The 21,608-nt window shown below is 36.4% G+C and overlaps 1 protein-coding gene across 5 annotated transcripts in view; it reads right to left on the bottom strand.

Moving 5' to 3' along the window:
- LOC128998310 (uncharacterized) overlaps window positions 1-21,608 on the bottom strand; it is a 41,835-nt gene that overhangs the window by 14,369 nt on the left and 5,858 nt on the right. For 3 of the 5 annotated variants that reach the window (XM_054424390.1, XM_054424393.1, XM_054424394.1), the window contains exons 2-7: window positions 16,888-17,217; window positions 11,248-11,588; window positions 10,013-10,168; window positions 7,610-7,754; window positions 6,264-6,370; window positions 5,144-5,226 (exon numbers count right to left, since the gene is read on the bottom strand). In XM_054424390.1, coding sequence (XP_054280365.1) covers window positions 5,144-5,226; window positions 6,264-6,370; window positions 7,610-7,754; window positions 10,013-10,168; window positions 11,248-11,588; window positions 16,888-17,010 — 955 coding nt within the window. In that variant the 5' untranslated portion in view covers window positions 17,011-17,217. Of the gene's footprint in view, window positions 1-5,143; window positions 5,227-6,263; window positions 6,371-7,609; window positions 7,755-10,012; window positions 10,169-11,247; window positions 11,589-16,887; window positions 17,218-17,971; window positions 18,089-19,919; window positions 20,111-21,608 lie in introns of those variants that run through there. The other 2 variants (XM_054424391.1, XM_054424392.1) reach the window with 2 other exon arrangements.

Genomic DNA, 21,608 nt, shown 5'->3' with positions numbered 1-21,608 from the left:
AAACAATTCATCAATGAGTTGTTTGTCATACACTAGTTCAATCAATGTACTGTTTTTAATAATTTATCAGTGTTCAGATATTAATATACAGTGACTTTCTTTTACCCTTTAACACAAGTGTAATTCCAGTTTTAACAATTATCTACATTTTATTAGCCTGTGCAACCCAGGACATCACTAAGTCATAAGTCATAAGTATTTTATTGCATAAAACATTCTTCATTACAAAGGCAATAGTGAACAGATGCATGGTCAATCAATAAGTTATAAAAACTAAAAGTAAAAAGTTACAACAAAATACAACAAGAACAGCACAATTGAGAAAAGGTTTAAAATTGGTTTAACCGTGGGAAATAAATAAATAAGGTTACCAAATCAAACAAGTTAGAAAAAAGACAAATTTAAATGAAGATCTTGAAGCAATATCAGAGAAAAAAACAATTTAAAAAATTCTGTGTCATATTTTACATAAACTAATGGTCAATTAATGTCACCACGGTCATTTAGGAAATCTGCCAGGAAGTAATATGATTTCTCCACCAATAATGATTTAGTCCAAGTTTTAAATTTTTGTGGTGTATAGGATTTTATTTTTGAGGGGATCTTATTATATAGACAAATCCCCATATAGATGGGGTTTTTTTCAAAATGAGTGTGTTTATGAATTGGATAATTTAGCAGATTTGGGTTTCGGGTATTATAACTATGAGTGGGTCTAAATTCATCAAAAAGTGTATTATTTAAATGAACAAAATTTACTGTTTCATAGATGTACAAAGAAGTCAATGGCATTATTTTTAATTCCTTAAAAGAACGACGACAGCTTGATCCATATTCTGCCCCTATCATCACTCTAGTAATACTTTTTTGGACTTTAAAAACTTTGCTAATATCCCCTGAGTTTCCCCACAGAACAATTCCGTAACGAAGCAGAGAGTGTATATAAGCATAATAAATAATTTTTAATGTTGCGAGTGACACTGAATTTTGAATACATTTAATTGCAAACCTAAAAGAAGTCAACTTACTAACCAAATATTGAATGTGTGATTTCCAATTGAAACTTTGATCTATATTAATTCTTAAGAAATTTATATTCATCAGTGATATTAAAATCCGTTCCATTGAGTTTGTTATTGTTAATTCTGATGTGGAATTGCATAATGTTAGATTTATATTCATATTTAGTAAAAGTTCATTTGATTCAAACCATTTCTTCAGATCTTTTAGTGTTAATTTCAAAGTGTTTTCTAATGTAGATAGGTTTTTTTCCTGAACTATTACACTTGTATCATCAGCAAATAGTACGAACCTTTTGGAAATATGTGCTGGTAGGTCATTTATATATATAAGAAAGAGTGTGGGTCCTAAAATGGATCCTTGAGGGACGCCAAATTTTACTGTAGCCCAGTCTGAGTAAAAACGGGTTGCCCTCTCACTGATAACTGTTCTCTGCTTTCTCCCCAAAAGATATGATGTTATAGGTCTCGCCACCCTAAGTTGAGGAAGCCCAGACGGACAGGCAGGGTCATTATCGGCGGGACCCTTTATAATCCGATCAGTGACACTTCCGTGAACGCTCTAGTTCCATAATTGTCATTAACAAAGATAAAAACCGATGTATAAATTTAGTCTTTTACATTAATAACGTTGATTTAACAAACATTTCCGTTTTTGTCCCATCAAAATCGGACAATGTTTACGGTTTGTGAGCTATAAACAAAAAACAAAGTAGTGTAGATCCCAAAATCCAATGTTAATATTGAATATAATATAAGTATCAAAAAAATAAACTTAACATGTAAACTTTAATATAAAAACTATATTAAACTATGCATAAATAAACATAAATAGTAGAAATAATATAAATACAATGTGTGCAGCTCTGTGTTAATGTAGTTTCTATTATGAAAATTAAAACCTATTAAATAATGAACCATTAATTCTATGATTTCGATGTATGATATAGACTGATAAAAAAATTTGAAGATGATTCATTGTTTACTATGACGAGGGGTTGAAACTACCCGTTGGGTAGTCGAGCTATCGCGTCATGTCTCATGTCTTTACCAGGAATTCCTCCCTTCCACAGCGAATATCTCGGTGAATCACAGTTCCTGGCGATAAATAACAACATGTGTTATGGTCATTTCTGTCTCTACATTTCACCAGTGATGTCAGCTTCGAGGACTCCTGATAGAACCATATTGGCAGAAAAATATACAGGGTGGCTGAAAAGTAACTTGCACCCCCCCTTAACTTTTCAACCATTTGAGATATTTGAAATCTGTTTGTGGCAACCTTCTTAGCTATAAGGGGCTACAATAATTATGGTCAATTTTGAAAATTTTGCCCTTAGGGGTAGTGGTGGTAGGGGGTAGCTCAAATTTTTCAAATGACAAGTATAGTCGAGTTTGGTATCATTTTACAGGTCTTGACGAGACGTACAAATTGACATAAAGAAAACCAAAATCGGCCCACTAATAACAAAATGGCGCCCTAAAACGTTTCAAATCGAAATAACCATGAGGGTGGCTGCAAATTAACTTGCACCCCGTTTAACTTTTTAACTATTTGAGATATTTGAAATCGGTTTGCGGCAACTTGTTAGAATATGAAGGGCTACAATAATTATGGTCAGTTTCGAAAATTTTGCCCTTAGGGGTAGTGGGGGTAGGGGGTAGCTCAAAATTTTCAAATGACAATGATAGTCGAGTTTGGTATCATTTTACAGGTCTTGACGAAACATAACAATTAATATAAAGAGAATAGAAATCGGACCATTAATAACAAAATGGCAGTTCAAAATTACTTTTAATAAACATTGCCTTAATCATTTTTAGCTGCCATTTTGTTATTATTGGTTTTGGTTTCCTATTTTCTTTATGTTAATTGTTATGTTTCGTCAAGACCTGTAAAATGATACCAAACTCGACTATCAATGTCATTTGAAAATTTTGAGCTACCCCCTACCCCCACTAACCCTAAGGGCAAAATTTTCGAAACTGACCATAATTATTGTAGCCCTTCATATTCTAACAAGTTGCCGCAAACCAATTTCAAATATCTCAAATAGTTAAAAAGTTAAACGGGGTGCAAGTTAATTTTCAGCCACCCTCATGGTTATTTGGATTTGAAACGTTTTAGGGCGCCATTTTGTTATTAGTGGGCCGATTTTGGTTTTCTTTATGTCAATTTGTACGTTTCGTCAAGACCTGTAAAATGATACCAAACTCAACCATACTTGTAATTTGAAAAATTTGAGCTACCCCCTACCCCCACTACCCCTAAGGGCAAAATTTTCAAAATTGACCATAATTATTGTAGCCCCTTATAGCTAAGAAGGTTGCCACAAACAGATTTCAAATATCTCAAATGGTTGAAAAGTTAAGGGGGGGTGCAAGTTACTTTTCAGCCACCCTTTATAAAGATACACAAAAATGGAAAACCTCTGAGCAGTGGTCAACGAGAAGTGATTTTGACGGTGTTTGGAAATCTTCTGGTTGAAAACCCAATTAGTTCTCTGCGGGAATTATACGAACGTACGGCTACGTTGACGGGGACGAGTAGAGCAACAGTGTTTATAGCTCACAAACCGTAAACATTGTCCGATTTTAATGGGACAAAAACGGAAATGTTTGTTAAATCGACGTTATTAATGTGAAAGACTAAATTTATACATCGGTTTTTAACTTTGTTAATGACAATTATGGAACTAGAGCGTTCACGGAAGTGTCACTAATCGGATTATAAAGGGTCGGGTGGAACCGGCCGATAATGACCCTGCCCGTCCGTCTGGGCTGCCTCAACTTAGGGTGGCGAGACCTACAATAGCTTAAGAGCCGACTCCTCAATACCAATACTGGCCATTTTTTTTTATCAGCATCTCATGATCCACACAGTAAAAGCCCTGGACAGGTCACAGAAAATCCCCGCAGTAAACTGTGACCCATCCAAGGCCCTCGCATCGCTCACAAAGTTTATCAAAGCAGTACTTCTATTTTTCCTAAACCCAAACTGTTCAGCCCCAAGCACTTTGATATATTACCAAGTAAAGATATAGGTCGGAAATTTTGAATGTCATTTTTTATTCCATAAAAAAAAAAAATTGTTTTTATCTCTGACAGCTTCAACTTAGTCGGAAAGGTACAAGTTCTAATAGCTAGATTAAAAATATAAGTTAAAATAGGGCTTATCACTTGAACAGACAATTTTAATAAATGAACTGGAATGTCATCCCATCCACAAGATTTTGTGTTATTTAGACCTAAGATAATTTTAGCTACCTCTTCCACTGACACAGGTGAAAATTCACTTAAATACTTTGTCTTACATGAAGGGCTGTCTTTGACAAAAGATAAATCAGCTTTAGGGACTTTTAATAAGTCAACAGTGTTAATAAAATGATTGTTAAAACTTTGAGTGATTTTTTGAGGATTTGAAATTATCCTATTGTTTATTTTTAAGGTAATAGGTTCACTAATTTTATTACAATGAGTACCAATTTCTCTTTTAACAACAGCCCATGTAGCTCTTGATTTGTTTTTGGACTCAAAAATGTAATTATCATTAGATGCTATTTTTGCTGCTCTTACAACTGACTTAAACACTTTTTTATAATTTTTTACATATTGCTGAAATTTTATACTTAGTTTATACTTTGCTTGCCAGTGTAATTGCCTCTTCTTTGCTGCTGATATCTTAATACCCTGTGTAATCCATTTTTTTATTTCTTATTTTATTTTTAACCTTAATATTTTTAATAAGGAAAAATTCATTCATACAAAAGATAAAATTTTCCAAGAAAACATTGTAGAAATCATCCAGTGAAATAAGGGGAGGCATATCTGACAACATAAGCTTAAGTCTATTTACAAATAGAATGTTGTTCTCTTCAGGGTACGTTCTAATTTATATTCTTTTGGTGCAGAACTGTCTATTCAGTTTGTTGGGTAGAGACAACAGCAGAGCATTATGATCAGAAAAAGAGGTATTGATGTTACACAATTGGCCTTTCCCAAAATGTACACTAGTCAGAATATTATCAATGCAAGAAACAGTGGTATTAGTTATTCTGGTTGGATTTCTGTTATTGATTACAATAATACACTAGATGTGTACACCCTAGAATCTAACAACTCACCTCGTATGGATGCTCTCAACGTGTTCAGATTCGTTCTGACTTGTTCAGGCAACACGGGTTCAGAATCGAGTAATATTGATGGCCTGAAAATCAGAGCAGGCAAAGTGCCATTACTATTTTGATATCTTATGGTACCAGTCACTAACCATCTAAGAAATCTATGGCCATACGGCCATTGTGCCATTGTGTATAAATTCATAAACAAATTATCAAGAATAGAGATGGACGAGACTGGATTTTAAGTTCGAGACAAGATTCTATTTTCTCATCATAATTCGATACGAGATCATAGATCTCATTATTTTCTCATCATAGATATCGGGAATCATTCTTTTGAGCAGTTTTGCAATGGTTTATAAATAACAGTAAAATACTATTAAAACAGCAACTAAAGTGCAATAACAATAACCAATTATTTATTACAAAGCTCTAGACAAAAAGATTGTACAAAATAACAAAAGCTTACAGGCACTTGAAATAGTTATAATATCTTTTATAAGACAAAAATAAAATGATAATAAGACATCTTTAATGTAAAACTGCAACATGCATACCACAACTAACTGTCTCAAAACAAAAACTATAAGAGTCTATAAGAGACAAAAGAATTGTAGTACAGCACTAAAACCTCGTTTATCCGGTATTCATTTATCCGCGATTCTGGTTTATCCACAAAGGTTCTGCTTCAACCCAAATAAAAACTATACTTAAAGCCAAGATTTACGTACACAGAGAATGAATTATATAGGTAAGGCCTTTGCAAAGGAAACAGAAAAATAACACGCTCTTGTATTGCGGGTATTAAAAAGACTTTCTGAAGGAGTTGTTTTTTCATCTTGTCTTCAGAATACAGTGACTTTCTTTTACCCTTTAACACCTTGGGGGGCCCTTCTTAATTGTCTTTTAAGAAGGCCTTGGAGCAAAGTTAATTCCTCGAACAAACAAGATTTTTTAATTTCGCAAATTTCCCGAAAATTTGAGACTTGTCCATCCTTAATCAAGATGTGCAGAATCATTAGTACCGTACTGTCTTATGCATAATATTTAGACAGTTTCAATCCATTCTTATGAAGGAAACCAACCGAATAGGTCTACTTAGAATGACATATATCTTAGCTACCTAGTCCATTTTGCAATCCATGGATCACAGCCGAGCAGGAAGAATTCCATAGTTTGTGGTCTATCAATAGATTGGAAAGCCAAGCTTGCCATTATTCTTGTAAATGTCTGTTAACAAAACATATTCGGCATATTAGTGGATATGATGATGAAAACATTTAATTTTCATTTCATAATTACATGGGCAAGCGACAATGATATTTGATGTCACTTCCACTTTGGTCTGGGTGACCCCAACAATCAAAGATGGCTATCTTTTTGGTACTTGAGTATTAAACGGAGGCCACCTAACCTACAGTTTCTTAACTTAGCTATGATAATACTGATTATTAGTAAACCTTCATTCGATGTTTTCACTATCAGCAAGTTTGGTTGGTTAGGTTAGGTTATGATAGTTTAATTTTATAACTGATATAGCTGACCAGACACAGTGACAGGCGATGACAGGTAATGGCGCGCGCTCCGGTCAACGACCCTGACCTTGGCCTACTTGGAGGGGATTCTGCGAGTAGACACATGACTCATCTGATAACGCTCGACTCAAAACAATACTAGAATAGTTCTACTACAACATCTATAACAATTTAACCCTCTATAAGTGCCCCGGCGCGTTTCGTAATGGTGGCCTCCGTTTAATACTCAAGTACCATCTTTTTCAATAGGAATATTTATATTCCTTAAGGATTAATTAATACACAAATATTTTTAATACCATTAAAAATGCCAAAGAAAGGTTCCTATGATCGTTAATAAAAAGCATAAAGAAATTTAGGTTAACAAAATGAATATTTTATCACCATTCTCTTTGGATTGTGGTATTGTATTTTGTAAATGGCTTTAAAAAGTTTAATGAGGATTAGATTATGTTGGATTTATAACTTTTACAAGTAATGTGGATTTGATTAGATTGGATTTATAGCTTTGACAAGTAATGCGGATTAGATTAGGCTGGATTTATTTGTGGCGCTAACACACAAGGGTGTGTATTTTAAGGTGATAATGAGTAAAGGATGTGTGTTGGTGAATGAGAAGAATCCACCCTATTTGATTATTGAGAGATAGATTGCTGAGTCGAATAAACCATAAAAAAACTGTCACCTTTTCTCAGGATTGAACCGGCAAGCTTCTAAAATACACAGTAACATACCCACTTCACTGCATTTTCTTTATGATGTGTAAAAACATTTATTAAAATAAATTATTTAATTAAAAACAACACAAAAACTGTTCTTAGTAAAATTAATTATTAACCTTAATCTCACTGAAATTCATGAAACAATATCATAAATACAGACTCCAAGGAACCTAAATCCTCCAAACGCAACTGGCTGGATAAGTAATACTTACAGAAGCAATGATGGTGAAAATAAGATAGACCCATGTCAACGTATCCATCACGATCAACATAATTAAGTCTGCCTTCATCATTGAGGATGCCATCGTTTTGTTATGGGTTAAAAATACTGGGTAGGTGTACAGATAAGTAAGGACCCTGAAAACAATAACTGTTAGAATACAAGTAAACAAAATGATAAACAACCTGAAGTGGTACTGTCAAGTGATCCATTTTTTAGACAACCACAAATAAGTATTTAAGAGGTCTTCACACCCCTTTGCGTTTCAATCTGAAATAGACTGACAGTGGTGGCCAACAGATAGAAAATAGTACCAGCTTCAACATTTGCGGTAATGGATCCGCACTCTCACTCACTCTTTAATCTAGGGATGGACGGGTCTTGAAATTTTTGGGAATTTAAAAATCTTGTTCTACGAGACAATATTTTATTTTGATCGAGATTTTTTCGAGACGAGATTTTTAAAAAATGAGTTAAAACGCCTGCAGAAAGTCAATGCAACACCCGCAATACAGGTATTTAACAATTTTACAAAATCAGGTTAAAATGTCGAACATTCATTTCCCGTTATGTATAAGTAGAAGAAGTGAAATCCTGTCTCGAAAGTTTATGAGAAATAAAAAATCAAGTCTCGTCTCAAACTAGAAATCCAATCTCGTCCATCCCTACTTCAATCCTAACCTCATAATTAGTGTTGTTTGGTCTTCACACTACATTGGTCTTTGTTGAATCCTGCAACTATGCATAGCACTGTTGAAATTTTATGATCTGTCAAACCATACATTATATTAAATTAACAATGGGCAGAGATTACAGGATGTTACATTGAAGTGACAGAAAAGTCCAAACAAATTAGTGGTGAGTCGGTGGCTCAGTTGGTAGCGTCACGGACTTCGGGCCCAAGGCAGCGATGTCGTGGGTTCGGATCCTGGACACTGCCACTAAAATTTATCAGTACAGATACCTTTGTACTGTACCGGCTCACCCCTTGCTTTGCTGGATACGTTCCACGCACAGATCTGTAGTCTATGTGGACGGGCAAATGCAAGGTTAAAAGAGGCCGCCCACCTCTTAAAAAAAAAATGTTGACCATAGGTACAAACATAATCAAAAATCATTTAATATTTACGTTTAACTATGGAATTTATTTCTAAATACTTGTGAAAAACAGAAAAGTAACCCATTATTAAACACAAATGTAAACCAAGTGAGCCATTACCACAAACAGCAAAACAATGTCGTCATCACATACCAAAACCCAGCAGCGACTACAGATAGCTGGAAATTATTTTTCTGCAGCCAGGGTTATTTGAGACTTTAGGGTAGATCAATCAATGCCAAAAGACCAAGGAAGAGTTCAGTAGCATCAAACAGCGCTAATATGAGGTTTCGTGTTCTTATGATATTTAAAATTGAGGGTTGTCCTGGGGATTCGTTCAAGGCGACTTACCTAATCCCTTAAGCTATTCTCAGGCTTAGGAGTTAATGGGTTTTAATCTAGGATTAAGTGAAGAAATGTTATTAGTGGTCAAGTAACTTGGATCCTACACAGACTTAGAGCTGAACCAAATAGCTGTATGTAGATGAAGAATACACAAAATTATCACAAGTCACTTTTCTCGGCTAATACGACCAATTTTGTGGTAGCTAACACTTAACACACGATAATGCATTAAATTATTTTGTCATAAATCATAATATTATTTTAATTTTTGTTTGTCAAGTTTAACATGTTCACTGCGGATGACAAGTAATCTCGTCACCTCTAGCCATTTCCAGAGGCGCGCACCGAGTATACTCGTCAAAGTGCCATTTACAAACTATTTTTCTAGCGTGAGGTTAGCCACTGCCGTGAGACATTGTTTCTTGCCGCTTGTTGTACCAGTTTTAGAATTCAATCAGGTATAGTTCGTTTTCAGACCCAACTATTTTATCATCTGTGATATGGATTGTTAAAAAACTATTGTAGTATGGGGTTTAGGCTTGGATCTAATGACATGCAATTGAATAACAATAAGGAATGTACTGTAGCATCGTGGAAGGAACCTAACCTCAAAATTTTGTGCTTGACCGTTTTTTGCGGTACTTTTTGATGGTGTATCCAGGTAATTCACCCCTGCTTTTTCCCTCCATTTGGCAATACTGAGGACCCCCTAGCAGTATTGTTAAGGGCTGCTATCTGTTGGGTTCTTGTAAAACTACGTCCATAACGACTAGGACACAATATATGCCTCTCATTTAGATGAAACCAAATTTAAAAGTTTTCGCGCACTCATCTACGCAGCGCATTAGCTGTTCGCGCCACCAGCAGTGGCCGGCCATCGCGCAGCCGCATTGAACGTGTTAATGGCAAGTGTTAAATTGAATAGAATAAACAAGTACGATAAAAACTTACCACCAGTACAGCGCGAAAGCCAGTATAATTTTGGACACACTCCGTAATACTCGGGATGTAGTATGTGTAGATATCAGGAAAATCAGTCGGCTTCCCAATTCAACAACTTCAGAACAATCAGATACAAACAAGAGAGACAGCCCAAACATGGAGCAACTAAAACAAAAGGCAAAATAAATTTTACTAAATAAGCTGTACAAATTTAAGGATATTAGAATTGCATCTTTATTTAATTTAATTACAGGTATTTGATTTCAGATTACAGAATTTTAACAGAAAATTTAAAAACCACCAACTAAAAATCTTGCTATATCAAGGCCTGGGTCATGAATGATACATTATTAATGGTAGTGGGTAAAGGCAACAGTGATATAAATAAGTAAACACAATCATATAACTTTTTATTTTTATTACATAGGCTAAATTATAGTTCTTGTAGGCTTGATTGGACTGTTGAATTGTAGCCTGTATACTTTATTAATAACAAAAAGCAAAATCTCAGTTATCAGAATTAAATTATAAAGTTGTTTAAAAAAGTCATAAATGAATAATATACTTTTTAAATGGTGAGTCGGGAAAATCTGAAAAATGTTTTTGCCATTCAATTAGGCTACCGCTACTTCTATGGTACCGGTATTTTATTCATTAGGACTTTTTTTACTTATTAGGAATCGAGAATCGGGAATCGATTTGCAAGAATTCGTATCGGAATCAAAAAAGAGGAATCGACCCATCCCTACCTGTGATGGTAATATATTGGATAACTTTTGAGTTATAATTGAAATTAATTTTTAGAATGATTACATAACAAGAGGGCCAGAACTACAATTTACCGAGAGAAGCATTGGAATGAATAATGTTGAGTAATTGCAAAATAATTACTTTACTTGGTCACAATAGATTCTGATGAGAACTGTTATAACAATTAATCAAGGGTTTGATTCTATATGGTAAGTTTGTAGCTGAACTAGATTTTCTAAGTCTTGAGTCTTATATGGAAAACTCTTTTGGATATGAGGTTAAAGGATTAGTTGTGACTTTTGGAATCAAATTCTAAATTTTTAACTCTTGGAATTGTTTACGACGAGTAATAGTCAATATTTTGAAACTGTTCATAAATTGACCATCAGAAATCTTGTGGACTAACAGTGAAAATTGAATACCAAACGGTAGATTAGTGTTAATAATCAACTTAAATATTTGTTCTATAGCCTAGTTAAGACATATTTACTCACCCTTGGTAACTTGCCAAAATATATATGGCCAAAAACAACTGTTTCCGTAGAAACTCAACATTTTTATAGCCTTTAGTAACCAACGTGTCTAGAAAGTCTTGGATCAAAAAAGCAGTATGCAGGACAAAAACTGTATTGAATCCGTGAACTATGGTTTTTTCATGAACTTTACATTTAGTCAACTCATCATCCAGTCTTGATCTCCAATCCAGTAAGTTCCAGTTTCCTTCAAGATGTCCATAAATAGTTATCAAGCTTATTAACTTGAAACTAATACCCCAGAATGTTGCAATTAGTGTGTGGATGTAGGTGATTTGGAAACCTACTTTAGTCAGCAGCATCTGAAAAATCACAGAGAACTGATTAATAAAATTAGGTCAATCCATAATTTGGAATTTGTTCAATATTCAAACACTGTGATACTTAGGCCTCGGGTACGATACGAGCAGCAAGTAAGCGACAGTGGTGGCTACGATACAAGCGACACATTTATAACGCTCATCAAATTTCCCCAGTTTTATGAGTCAGTATAGTCGAAAATGGTTAACTATGCTTACCTGCAAGACGTATTGCAACTACTGTTGCTATCTGACAATTGTATGTTTTTAAAGAAAAACTTAGTTTTTAGAAAAGCCTTAACCCTAACTTGGTCCCATACTTTCTGGTGACTGAACTGTTTTAAAACGACCGTGTTGGTCATTCGACAAACATTCCCTGGACTGCAACTCCGTATCGACCCGTATCGCATGTTTGCTGCTATTTCCTTGTCATTTTAGGCCGAACTGAAGCATGACTCACCTGAACAACGAGCGGCGTTTTAGGGAAAATCAGTTTTGACTTGGAACCATGAGCGGCCGCTTACCGCCGCTCGCCGCATTGTGGCTACCCTCAACAAATTTACATGCAACTAAATGAGACCCGATGTCAGAGCGGCGCCGCCGCTCGTATCGTACCCGGGGGATTAAAGGTCACATTAGTGGCTGCTCAACCTTGACCAACCTGAAGTTTAAAGTGAAACCGGTCCAAATAAATTTCAGACTAAAGAGTAGGCCTAAAGTAACGGTGGTAAATCTTCACTCATGTATGCTTTATTTTATAGTCCATTTAATATTTATCCCTAAGTTATCTACGTCTTAAAAAACGTACCCTGGATCAATCGTGGAAGCCAATATAGTGGTTATTATGGGTGGGTTAGACTGTTTAAATTTATTGTTAAGCCCCTGACCTGTAGATATTATTGTAAGAATAAATTACTTACGTCAAATAGCTCAATACTGGATGGTAAATTTCAGTCAAAACATGTTTCGACACATTGTGTCATCATCAGCTGAGTACTTTTACATGTGAAGTGTTGTATGCCACCAGATGGCTTCGTCATATTTCAATAAAGCATATGTTCGTCCAAGCAAGGCCTGCAATGTCTCTTTACGTGTTTTAAATGTTCAAAAGTTGTCGTTTTCGTGTTTAATGTTAGTTTATTGAACAATGACAAAGCCATCTGGTGGAATACAACACTTCACAAGTAAAAGAACTCAGCTGATGATGACACAATGTATCGAAACATGTTCTGACTAAAATTTACCATCCGGTATTGAGCTATTTGACGAAAGTAATTTATTCTTACAAGGATTAGGTGTTTAAGTAAGGATGGCAGTGTCCTATTCTCTTTCCAATGAGTTTCTTCAGTGGAACAGAATGTTACTAATATACCGGTAGAAGTGGAATTTTTTGTTTAGGCTGCGGCCTAACGGGCATTTTTTTCACGCACAAAAGCAGGGTGAAAATGCACAAAAAATAGCATTGAAAACTATATAATAGGCGCCCGATACCGTGGGAAAACCCACTGCGTGTGGCATTCCCCATTAAATTTAAGGCTACTCATATTTTTTGTGTTTTCACGCTGGGTTTGTGCGTAAAAAAAAAAACTTCCGTGTGCCCACAGCCTTAGTACAAGATCTTGGGTTTTGTACATTTCAACCTCTTCCAGCAAATATTTCAACTATGCCTACTGTTTTGACAGTAGGTAGCCTATTTGTAATGTAAAATTTCTGTTCTCGGGTTTGGGGAGTGGTCTTTGTATAGTTTTAAAGGCCTGGCCAGTCTGTCCAATGTAATAGCTCAGGCAGTTGGCCGATTTGATAAACACATAACAGTTTTATCAGTCTTAAAACCTTGGCTGTTTTGTTTTTTACTTGTTAGTCCTAAAGGCTAGTTCGATACGATTCCTATCTAATTGTTTCCATAGGCTGTGATCTATTTCTATAGGGTGAGGAAGTAAAACGGCAGAATTTAGAAATAGACAATAGACAATGTTCTTTATTCACATATTCGTGGGAGAATAGTACATGCGTCAATACAAAAGATTTTAGATTGTCAAAGTTATACAATGCTCAAGAGTTTTTTTATATAGTTATGTAATGTGATAACACAAAGTTAACATTTTGATGTCCAGAGAGAGCTCTCGTCGGCGGCGGTGCTGTGTCAGGTGTTCAGGAATTCTGAGTAGTAGGGTCTTTCTTGGAGCCATTCCGTTAGCTGGTTCTTGAAACATTGGGGTGGCTGGCTTCTTAGATGGTCGGGTAGGTGGTTGAAGAAGAGCGCTCCTTTTTATGAAGGTTTCTTCTCGAAAAGCGTTAGGCAGTGTAGTGGTAGGGTAAAATTTGTGGCATGTCTTGTCGTAGGGATGGACGGGTCCCGAAATTTCGGGAATTTTTCGGGAAAAAAATATTCCCGATTATCGGGACGGGATTACATTTGATTCGGGAATTTTTCGGGACGGGATTTGGTCCGATCGCCGGCGATTTTGCCGCTTCGCGAGTGCCGATGACGCCGCTATTGCGAGCGATAGGTCCGCGAACGCAGGAGACGAAGTCGTTTCGACGATTGCGCCGTGACCGCGGAGTCATACCGACGATCGCGCCGTGACCGCGGAGCCATTCCGACAATCACGCCGTGACCGCGGAGTCATACCGACGATCACGCCGTGACCACGGAGTCATACCGACGATCACGCCGTGACTGCGGAGTCATACCGACGATCACGCCGTGACTGCGGAGTCATACCAACGATCGCGCCGTGACCGCGGAGTCATACCGACGATCGCGCCGTGACCGCGGAGCCATACCGACGATCACGCCGTGACCGCGGAGTTATACCGACGATCACGCCGTGACCACGGAGTCATACCGACGATCACGCCGTGACCGCGGAGTCATACCGACGATCACGCCGTGACCACGGAGTCATACCGACGATCACGCCGTGACCACGGAGTCATACCGACGATCACCCCGTGACCGCGGAGTCATACCGACGATCGCGCCGTGACCGTGAGTCATACCGACGATCATGCCGTGACCGCGAGTCATACCGACGATCACGCCGTGACCGCGAGTCATACCGACGATCACGCCGTGACCACGGAGTCATACCGACGATCACGCCGTGACCACGGAGTCATACCGACGATCACCCCGTGACCGCGGAGTCATACCGACGATCGCGCCGTGACCGTGAGTCATACCGACGATCATGCCGTGACCGCGAGTCATACCGACGATCATGCCGTGACCGCGAGTCATACCGACGATCACGTCGTGACCACGGAGTCATACCGACGATCACCCCGTGACCGCGGAGTCATACCGACGATCATGCTGTGACCGCGAGTCATACCGACGATCACCCCGTGACCGCGAGTCATACCGACGATCATGCCGTGACCGCGAGTCATACCGACGATCACCCCGTGACCGCGAGTCCTTTCGACCGCGAGTGTCAAGTTTCTATAGGTACCTGAAAAATTGTTACCCATTTTTTGGTTTTTATAAATCAGTGCCACAAACGGTAAAGATTGATTTCGTATGCCTTTTTTGGTAACTGCAATACTCAAGACTTTCTTTTTATGCACAGAAAAAAATCCCATCCCGTCCCGTCCCGTCCCGAAAATCGGGAAGGAAATAAAAATCCCGTCCCGTCCCGTCCCGAACTAAAAATTCAATCCCGTCCATCCCTAGTTGTATGTATGGAGTTCATGATGTCTTAACTGTTGTGAGGTGACTGCATGCAGAATGGTTTCCCGGCTGCTTTCTTGGTAGTGTAGTCCTGCTAGGCATCTGATTGCTCTTTTTTGTAGGGTGATAAGAATCTTTTCCATATTGGATGCTGATGTTCTTCCTCATGTCACTATTCCATATCTTAAGTGGGTTTCAAAAAGAGCAAAGAAGGCAACTTAAGCTATCTCCAGGCCACATATTTGATTGAGTCTTCGAATTACACGGGTACCTGACGAGAGTTTCTTGCCAAGTTGGTCGAAGTGTTGCTTCCATGACAATTTTGAGTCAATTGTAATACCTAGATTTGGTTATGTTGCTTGCTTACAGGCCGGGGAGAGGTGCTAAGTTTGTAGTTTTATTTTTTGTGTTAAAAATAATTTGTTAGTGTTTAGCTTGGTTGAGGCATGCGATCATATTTGTTTCAGTAACTTTATTAGAAATGGTAAGCACGGTATCGTCTGCGTACATTATAGTGGAGCAGGCATCATCCATGCAGTTTGGCATGTCATTCGTGAGGAGAGGAAGAGCACTGGCACCAGTACAGATCCTTGTGGAACCCCTCTTTTTACACCAGTTGTTGGAGATTGGATTTTGTAGTTTATGTTATTTTTTTGTGCGATTTATTTCTACCAGTTGCCAGTTTATTTCTACAGAAAAATCACAAAAAAATCATTTAGAAAAAAATGATAGTTGTTTTAACATAAATCTTAAGTTAATGAGTGGAAATCAATGTTTAGACTTAAGAATTATTATTTTTATTTTTCAATACAGTGTCAGTAAAATTTGGTTCTGCAAACATTGTTGAATTCTGAGATGGAATCCCCAAATGACGTTTTTTAGCGTTTGCAAAACAGCTGCAATCGTTTATAGCGCTTTGTCGTGCTAGCAGTGGCTTCAAAGTTATTCACCCAAAGGAGCGTAGCATTCCTTTATGGCACGGGAGCCTGTGGCGATAGACTGAACTCACAACGGAAAGTGAGCTGAGCATAAACCACACTATCCACATTTTTGTAATATGCCTTTACAGCAAACGCACGTTGTGCACTTGTCCGACGCTCCATGGTTACTGGAATTCCCACTTGTCTAGAAGCCTAAGGACATTTCCCCCACACTCTAATAGCCCCCCGATTCCTTATTAAATGGTGTCGGAATCGTTTCACTGCCTCACCCTGTTCTATTGAACTCATCGCAATCATACTTCTTATCAGGCATTTCTAATATCTTTTCCTACCATTGAAATGATCATGGAAATGGATGACCATGGAAATGGTCACATTGCCACATCTGTAGTTACACAAAATAGCTCTTATAGGCATATGTTGATTTCCCTGTCACCATTTCTATAAAACACCAACGTAAGCAAATAACACAACCTAAACAAAGCAAACAAAACCTAAACGTCATTTTATGTACAACTTAAAAGCTAGATCTAATCTGTGTTATGATAAGTTAATTATGGTGATATCATCCTACACTCATCTCCATTCATACTTGGCTTAAAATAACTATTATTTATGGTCGCCATTTCATTGAAAATTATTGAAGTAAAGTATTAAAGACCTCAGTTAAATTTAATGCACCTACCTTCAGACCTTTGGTGTATATGATGTTGAGGAATGGTAGAGCTATGATAGTCATTACCAAACAGTGAAATAAATTGAGTTCTCCAAGAGAAGCCTTAGCTACATCAATAAGAGCCATTTTCATGGTCTAATAACAAAACAGTCTAAGTTCAATTGATTTTCTTTAAACGTAAAACAGTGAAAATAATTAAGCAAACTGAAATTAGAGTGCTCTTTCTTTTTATCAATTTGTTTCCATATTGTACAATATTTTCCTTTAGGTTGATCACAGTTTCGCTATACAGATGTTTGGTTCAGTCTGCCCAAAGAATCCATCAGTGAACACCTGCAACTGTAACAGAGTCTATAAGCTTATAAATTTAATTAACAATATTAATCACCTAAGTTAATTTTTTTTTCAAGATTCACAAAGTACAACTTTTGGTACCTACTGAACTTATACTTCCTATGTTATATTGAATTATTTTTTTTTTACCTTATCTGCCAAATTTTATTTTAAGCACTTTTTTCCCTTTGATTTTTTGGGGGAAACACCTATTTCACCCTGAAATCGTGTTTGAAAATTGAGAAACGTGCTAAATATTTGCAATTTTAGGTGCTTGAAAAGGCATAGAACAGGACATGCCTCATGGTGGACGTAACTAACTACCCTTGACTCATAGTAAAGTAGCGTCCGAACAATCCTTAGTCATCGCATGCCAATGCCAGAGTCCAAGCATTCATTTGACTACTAGTAGGCCTAACTGATTAGAATAAAATGCATTAAAATACAAGTTCCGTATTAAATTTGTTAACTATTTGTGGAGTGTCTAATTAATGGTGAATTAGCCTAACATTATTTTTAATTATAAAAATTATCTTGATTTTAAATAGTATAACCTGGGAGTCCTTATTTTAGTAGTTTTAAAATGTATAGGCCTATTTAAAATTACGACGAAAATTGATTCTAGGTTTGTATGCATGAATTATCATTTAATCATCTCGTGTTCCGATCAATTTTTTTTTTATTTAATGAACATTTTGAAAATAACCCTTAATTTATTAAAATTTGTTAGCCTATTTGGCAAGAATAACCATATGCTTACTGGACGTCCTAGTGGTGAGTCATCTGCCTGGTCGGGGAGGTCAGACCCAGAAGCTTGCAAGTGTGCGTGCGAGAGTCAAGGGTCTCCTAATCCTTCAGGTGCCACAGCAGTTTGAACGCACTGTAGGTTGGATTATATAAACCCCATTAAGTAAAAAGTTTGTGGCAGTATGAAAATCCCGAATTTAGCATTTGTTGGGGCCAATTTGTATAAAACATTGTACTACCAAAAACCATACTGTTTATTATTAAGTTTAACTTATGCAGTTTTTTAAGGTTAGGCCTACCGTAAAACGGGGTGACTTGAGCCCACTTTTGAACTTTGCTTGTTCATTAAAGTAAACCCATTAAGTATTTTTTTATAAATCTTTTACAGTAAACTTAGTCTTGGTCTATTCTACAAATGTGTGGAATAAGATTTTTTTAAAGTTAGTGTAACTATTTAAAAAAAAATAAAATATGGGTGGGCTCAAGTCACCTCGTTGGTCGGGGTGACTTGAACCCAGCTATTATATTTCAATGCTATTCTAATGCACTAGACCCACTGCACTGACCCATGAGGTGACTTGAACCCACATATATAGCTGAATATTTTGGTATTTTTTTAGATTAAAAATTCCTGTTTTTTTAGGTTTAATGACGGTAAGTGTAAAACAAAACACAAAGTTTTCGTCAAAACTGTAATAAATTTATAAAAAACTTACAGAATCATTTAAAAAAATTTTACTTACCAAATATTGAAGATCTGAATATGATTAATCAGAAAAAGTCCACCAGCAATTTTTGAAAATATAAAAAAGTAATTTTTTCTGTAAATGAAATGTTGCCAATATCTCGTTCTAGTTAATCCGAACCGATTCGTCACTCCGATATAAAAAACTTCACAATAGACATTTTGACAGTCATTAATAGACTAGCTAAATGTAAAAATAACAAATTGTTTTTTATCTACACACTATTTACACTAGTAAAAGCACTTGTTCTACTTTATGTCTTTGTCCATTAACCGCCACTTTTCCACTTCTGGAACGGCAAAAGATCCTCTGGCGGTAATGGGTGTGGGGGCTGCTATTTTTCCTTTAACTTCTGCTTTGCTGTACCAGCACTCATCTACCTTTTCTGGCCATTTCCAATTACTAGACCACATGAAATAATGAAAGTGTCTTATTTCATTACTAAACAAACGTTACGGTACCTATTAAACACAGGTGGGCTCAAGTCACCCCAAAATCTGCCGAACTTGGTCATGATAAGGTAAACCCAGGTCATACTGACTTAAACCATTACATAATCAAACATGCTTCAACATGTTTGTGTTGTCAAGGAAATAATGAAATGGGGAAAAATAGTTTATTTTCATTTAAGTGCAAATACCCATTGTGCCGATAACCTTTTTTCAACGTAATGAAATTCAGATTCGGACGTGTTAACATTATTATTTTTTATAGTTATTAACATGGACAGTTAAAATAATTGGAATCGTTTGTGGTGAAAGCTAATTAGGTAACCTTCAAATTGATATATAAAACCTTTTGATAAATCATTTAGGTTTTCTGAAACGAAAATTCAAAACTTTTTCTTGCGTTTTGGGCTCAAGTCACCCCACTGGGCTCAAGTCACCCCGTTTTACGAGGCCTAGTAGGCCCTGAATTACTGACCAGTTCAATAAGAAGCACCAGCAAAAGCATGTTTGGAAAGTGTATTGTATTTTATTTTAGTAATTATAGCCTACTGTTTTATTGCCAGGAACATAGCCTATTCTTTGGCCATCATGCGTGGACAGGCATGAGAACAATATTACTAAAAAGGCATGTATTACAGGGTGTTTGAAAAAGAATCATCCGATAAAGTTATGTTTATAATTTCAAAACTAATTATCATACGGACATGAGGATAATTAGCCTATATATATTACATGATACCGTAACTCATAAATAGTTTTTTCTTACCATTTAAAAGCTCAAATGACCCCCCTTTATAAGTTTTAATCATACATCTAGGCGATCCTCAAATTTGTCCCACACCTCAGCTAGCATGTGATGAATTCCACACTGCTCTTGTTCGGTTCTTCAGTTCACACCAATGTCAATGTTGTTTTACAAACCACTCTAACCAACCACTCTCTCTGGAGGCCAGTGACCTAAGGCAGAATAGGCAGTAGAATCGTTTGGTCCAGGACTGCCGATTTATCTTTTAGGAAGCCTATTATTTAAAAAATCTCTCGCATGAAGATTCCAACATGTAGGAGGTAAGTACCTTCCTGTTGGTATGTAAAAATACCCCCGCCACAGCAAACCTGCAGACTAAGCGAATTTCCATTTGCCTGATTGGATTTACACTAAACTGTTTCCTTAAAAATATCACATTTATTCCCTAGTTAAATATAATTAGTTTTTTGTAAAATGTTAACCCTCCGAGGGTCACGCGTCAAAAAATAGACGCACAACACACTTTGTGTAGGGTCACGCGTCTAGTTTAAGACGCACAAACATCGTTTACGGCGAAGGCTCTATGACTGACTGAATCGGATTGAACTGGATCGAGTTAGGTATCGTTCTTTTCATTAGATTCTAAGCTTTCTAAAGGTCTGTCTCTAAGCGCTGTTTGTTCTCTGAGCCGATCGTAATTGTTAGCAGACAGCTGACGTGCATATTAGTAAACAGGTTACTTAACCTCGGACCGATGACTGATGTGTTGTATTATGTTTATCATTGTTTTCGTGTTAAAAATCAAAAGTAGTGATATACGTGGTGCATTATAAGAAGATTTAAGTGGTTTTGAAGTGCTGGTTGATGATCCTGAAGAAGTAGGTAGTGATATTGATGTAAATTATCAGCCAGATTCCTAGCTATGGTTAGGCTATGCATTCTTAGCTAAACGCTATGTACTGAAATCCGTTTTTCGCTCATAACTTATTTATTTGATAACTTACCTCGCTATATGATTATATATTTGTAATCCTCATTAAATTTAGAACAAAGTGGCTATTTTCAAATATTTATAGGCCTATAATTTATACAATTTCATTGAGCGCGAACTTATTTTTTTTTTGAAAATTTTCGAAATTATATTTTTTTTTACCTAAAAATTTTTTTTTGAAAAAATGTTCCTTATGTTGTATATATAATATTGAAGCCCATGATTTTCCAAACAAAATGGTATATAGAACATTAGAATTAACATTGTTTTAAGCTTCTCAGATCCGTTTTAATAAAACCTTGCAAAGGGGCCAAAAATAGGTGGACATTAAGGCCTAAACTATGGACCTTTGGAGGGTTAATAGCTTAGTACTTAAGAAATAAATGCATTTTCCAAATTTGATCAAAATATTTATATGTACATAAACAAGAAAACTACAACATTTTACTTATTCTCCGTAAGAATAACATGGGAATTTAAATTCAATTGGGGGGGGGGGGGCTTGCGTACTTTGAAAAAGATTTAAACAGCCTTCTATAAGTCAAGACGATAAGTTATTTATTTTTTAGTAAATAAATTAAATAGGCTATGCAAATTTGGCTCAAATTAAATGGAGCTGGTGAGAAAATGGGCCTCCCATTTAATTGGAGTGGAAAGGGTTAGCCTAATATAAAATTTAGCCCATGACCATATGAACAGTTATGTAAACCTATAAATCC

The sequence above is a fragment of the Macrosteles quadrilineatus genome, unplaced genomic scaffold (assembly GCF_028750875.1).
Source record: "Macrosteles quadrilineatus isolate MER2022 unplaced genomic scaffold, UCM_ALF_1.0 Scaffold_7__1_contigs__length_78375512, whole genome shotgun sequence".
Lineage (NCBI taxonomy): Eukaryota > Metazoa > Arthropoda > Insecta > Hemiptera > Cicadellidae > Macrosteles > Macrosteles quadrilineatus.
The sequence above is the reverse complement of the archived record's forward strand: the minus strand, read 5'-3'. Positions and strand labels throughout refer to the sequence as shown.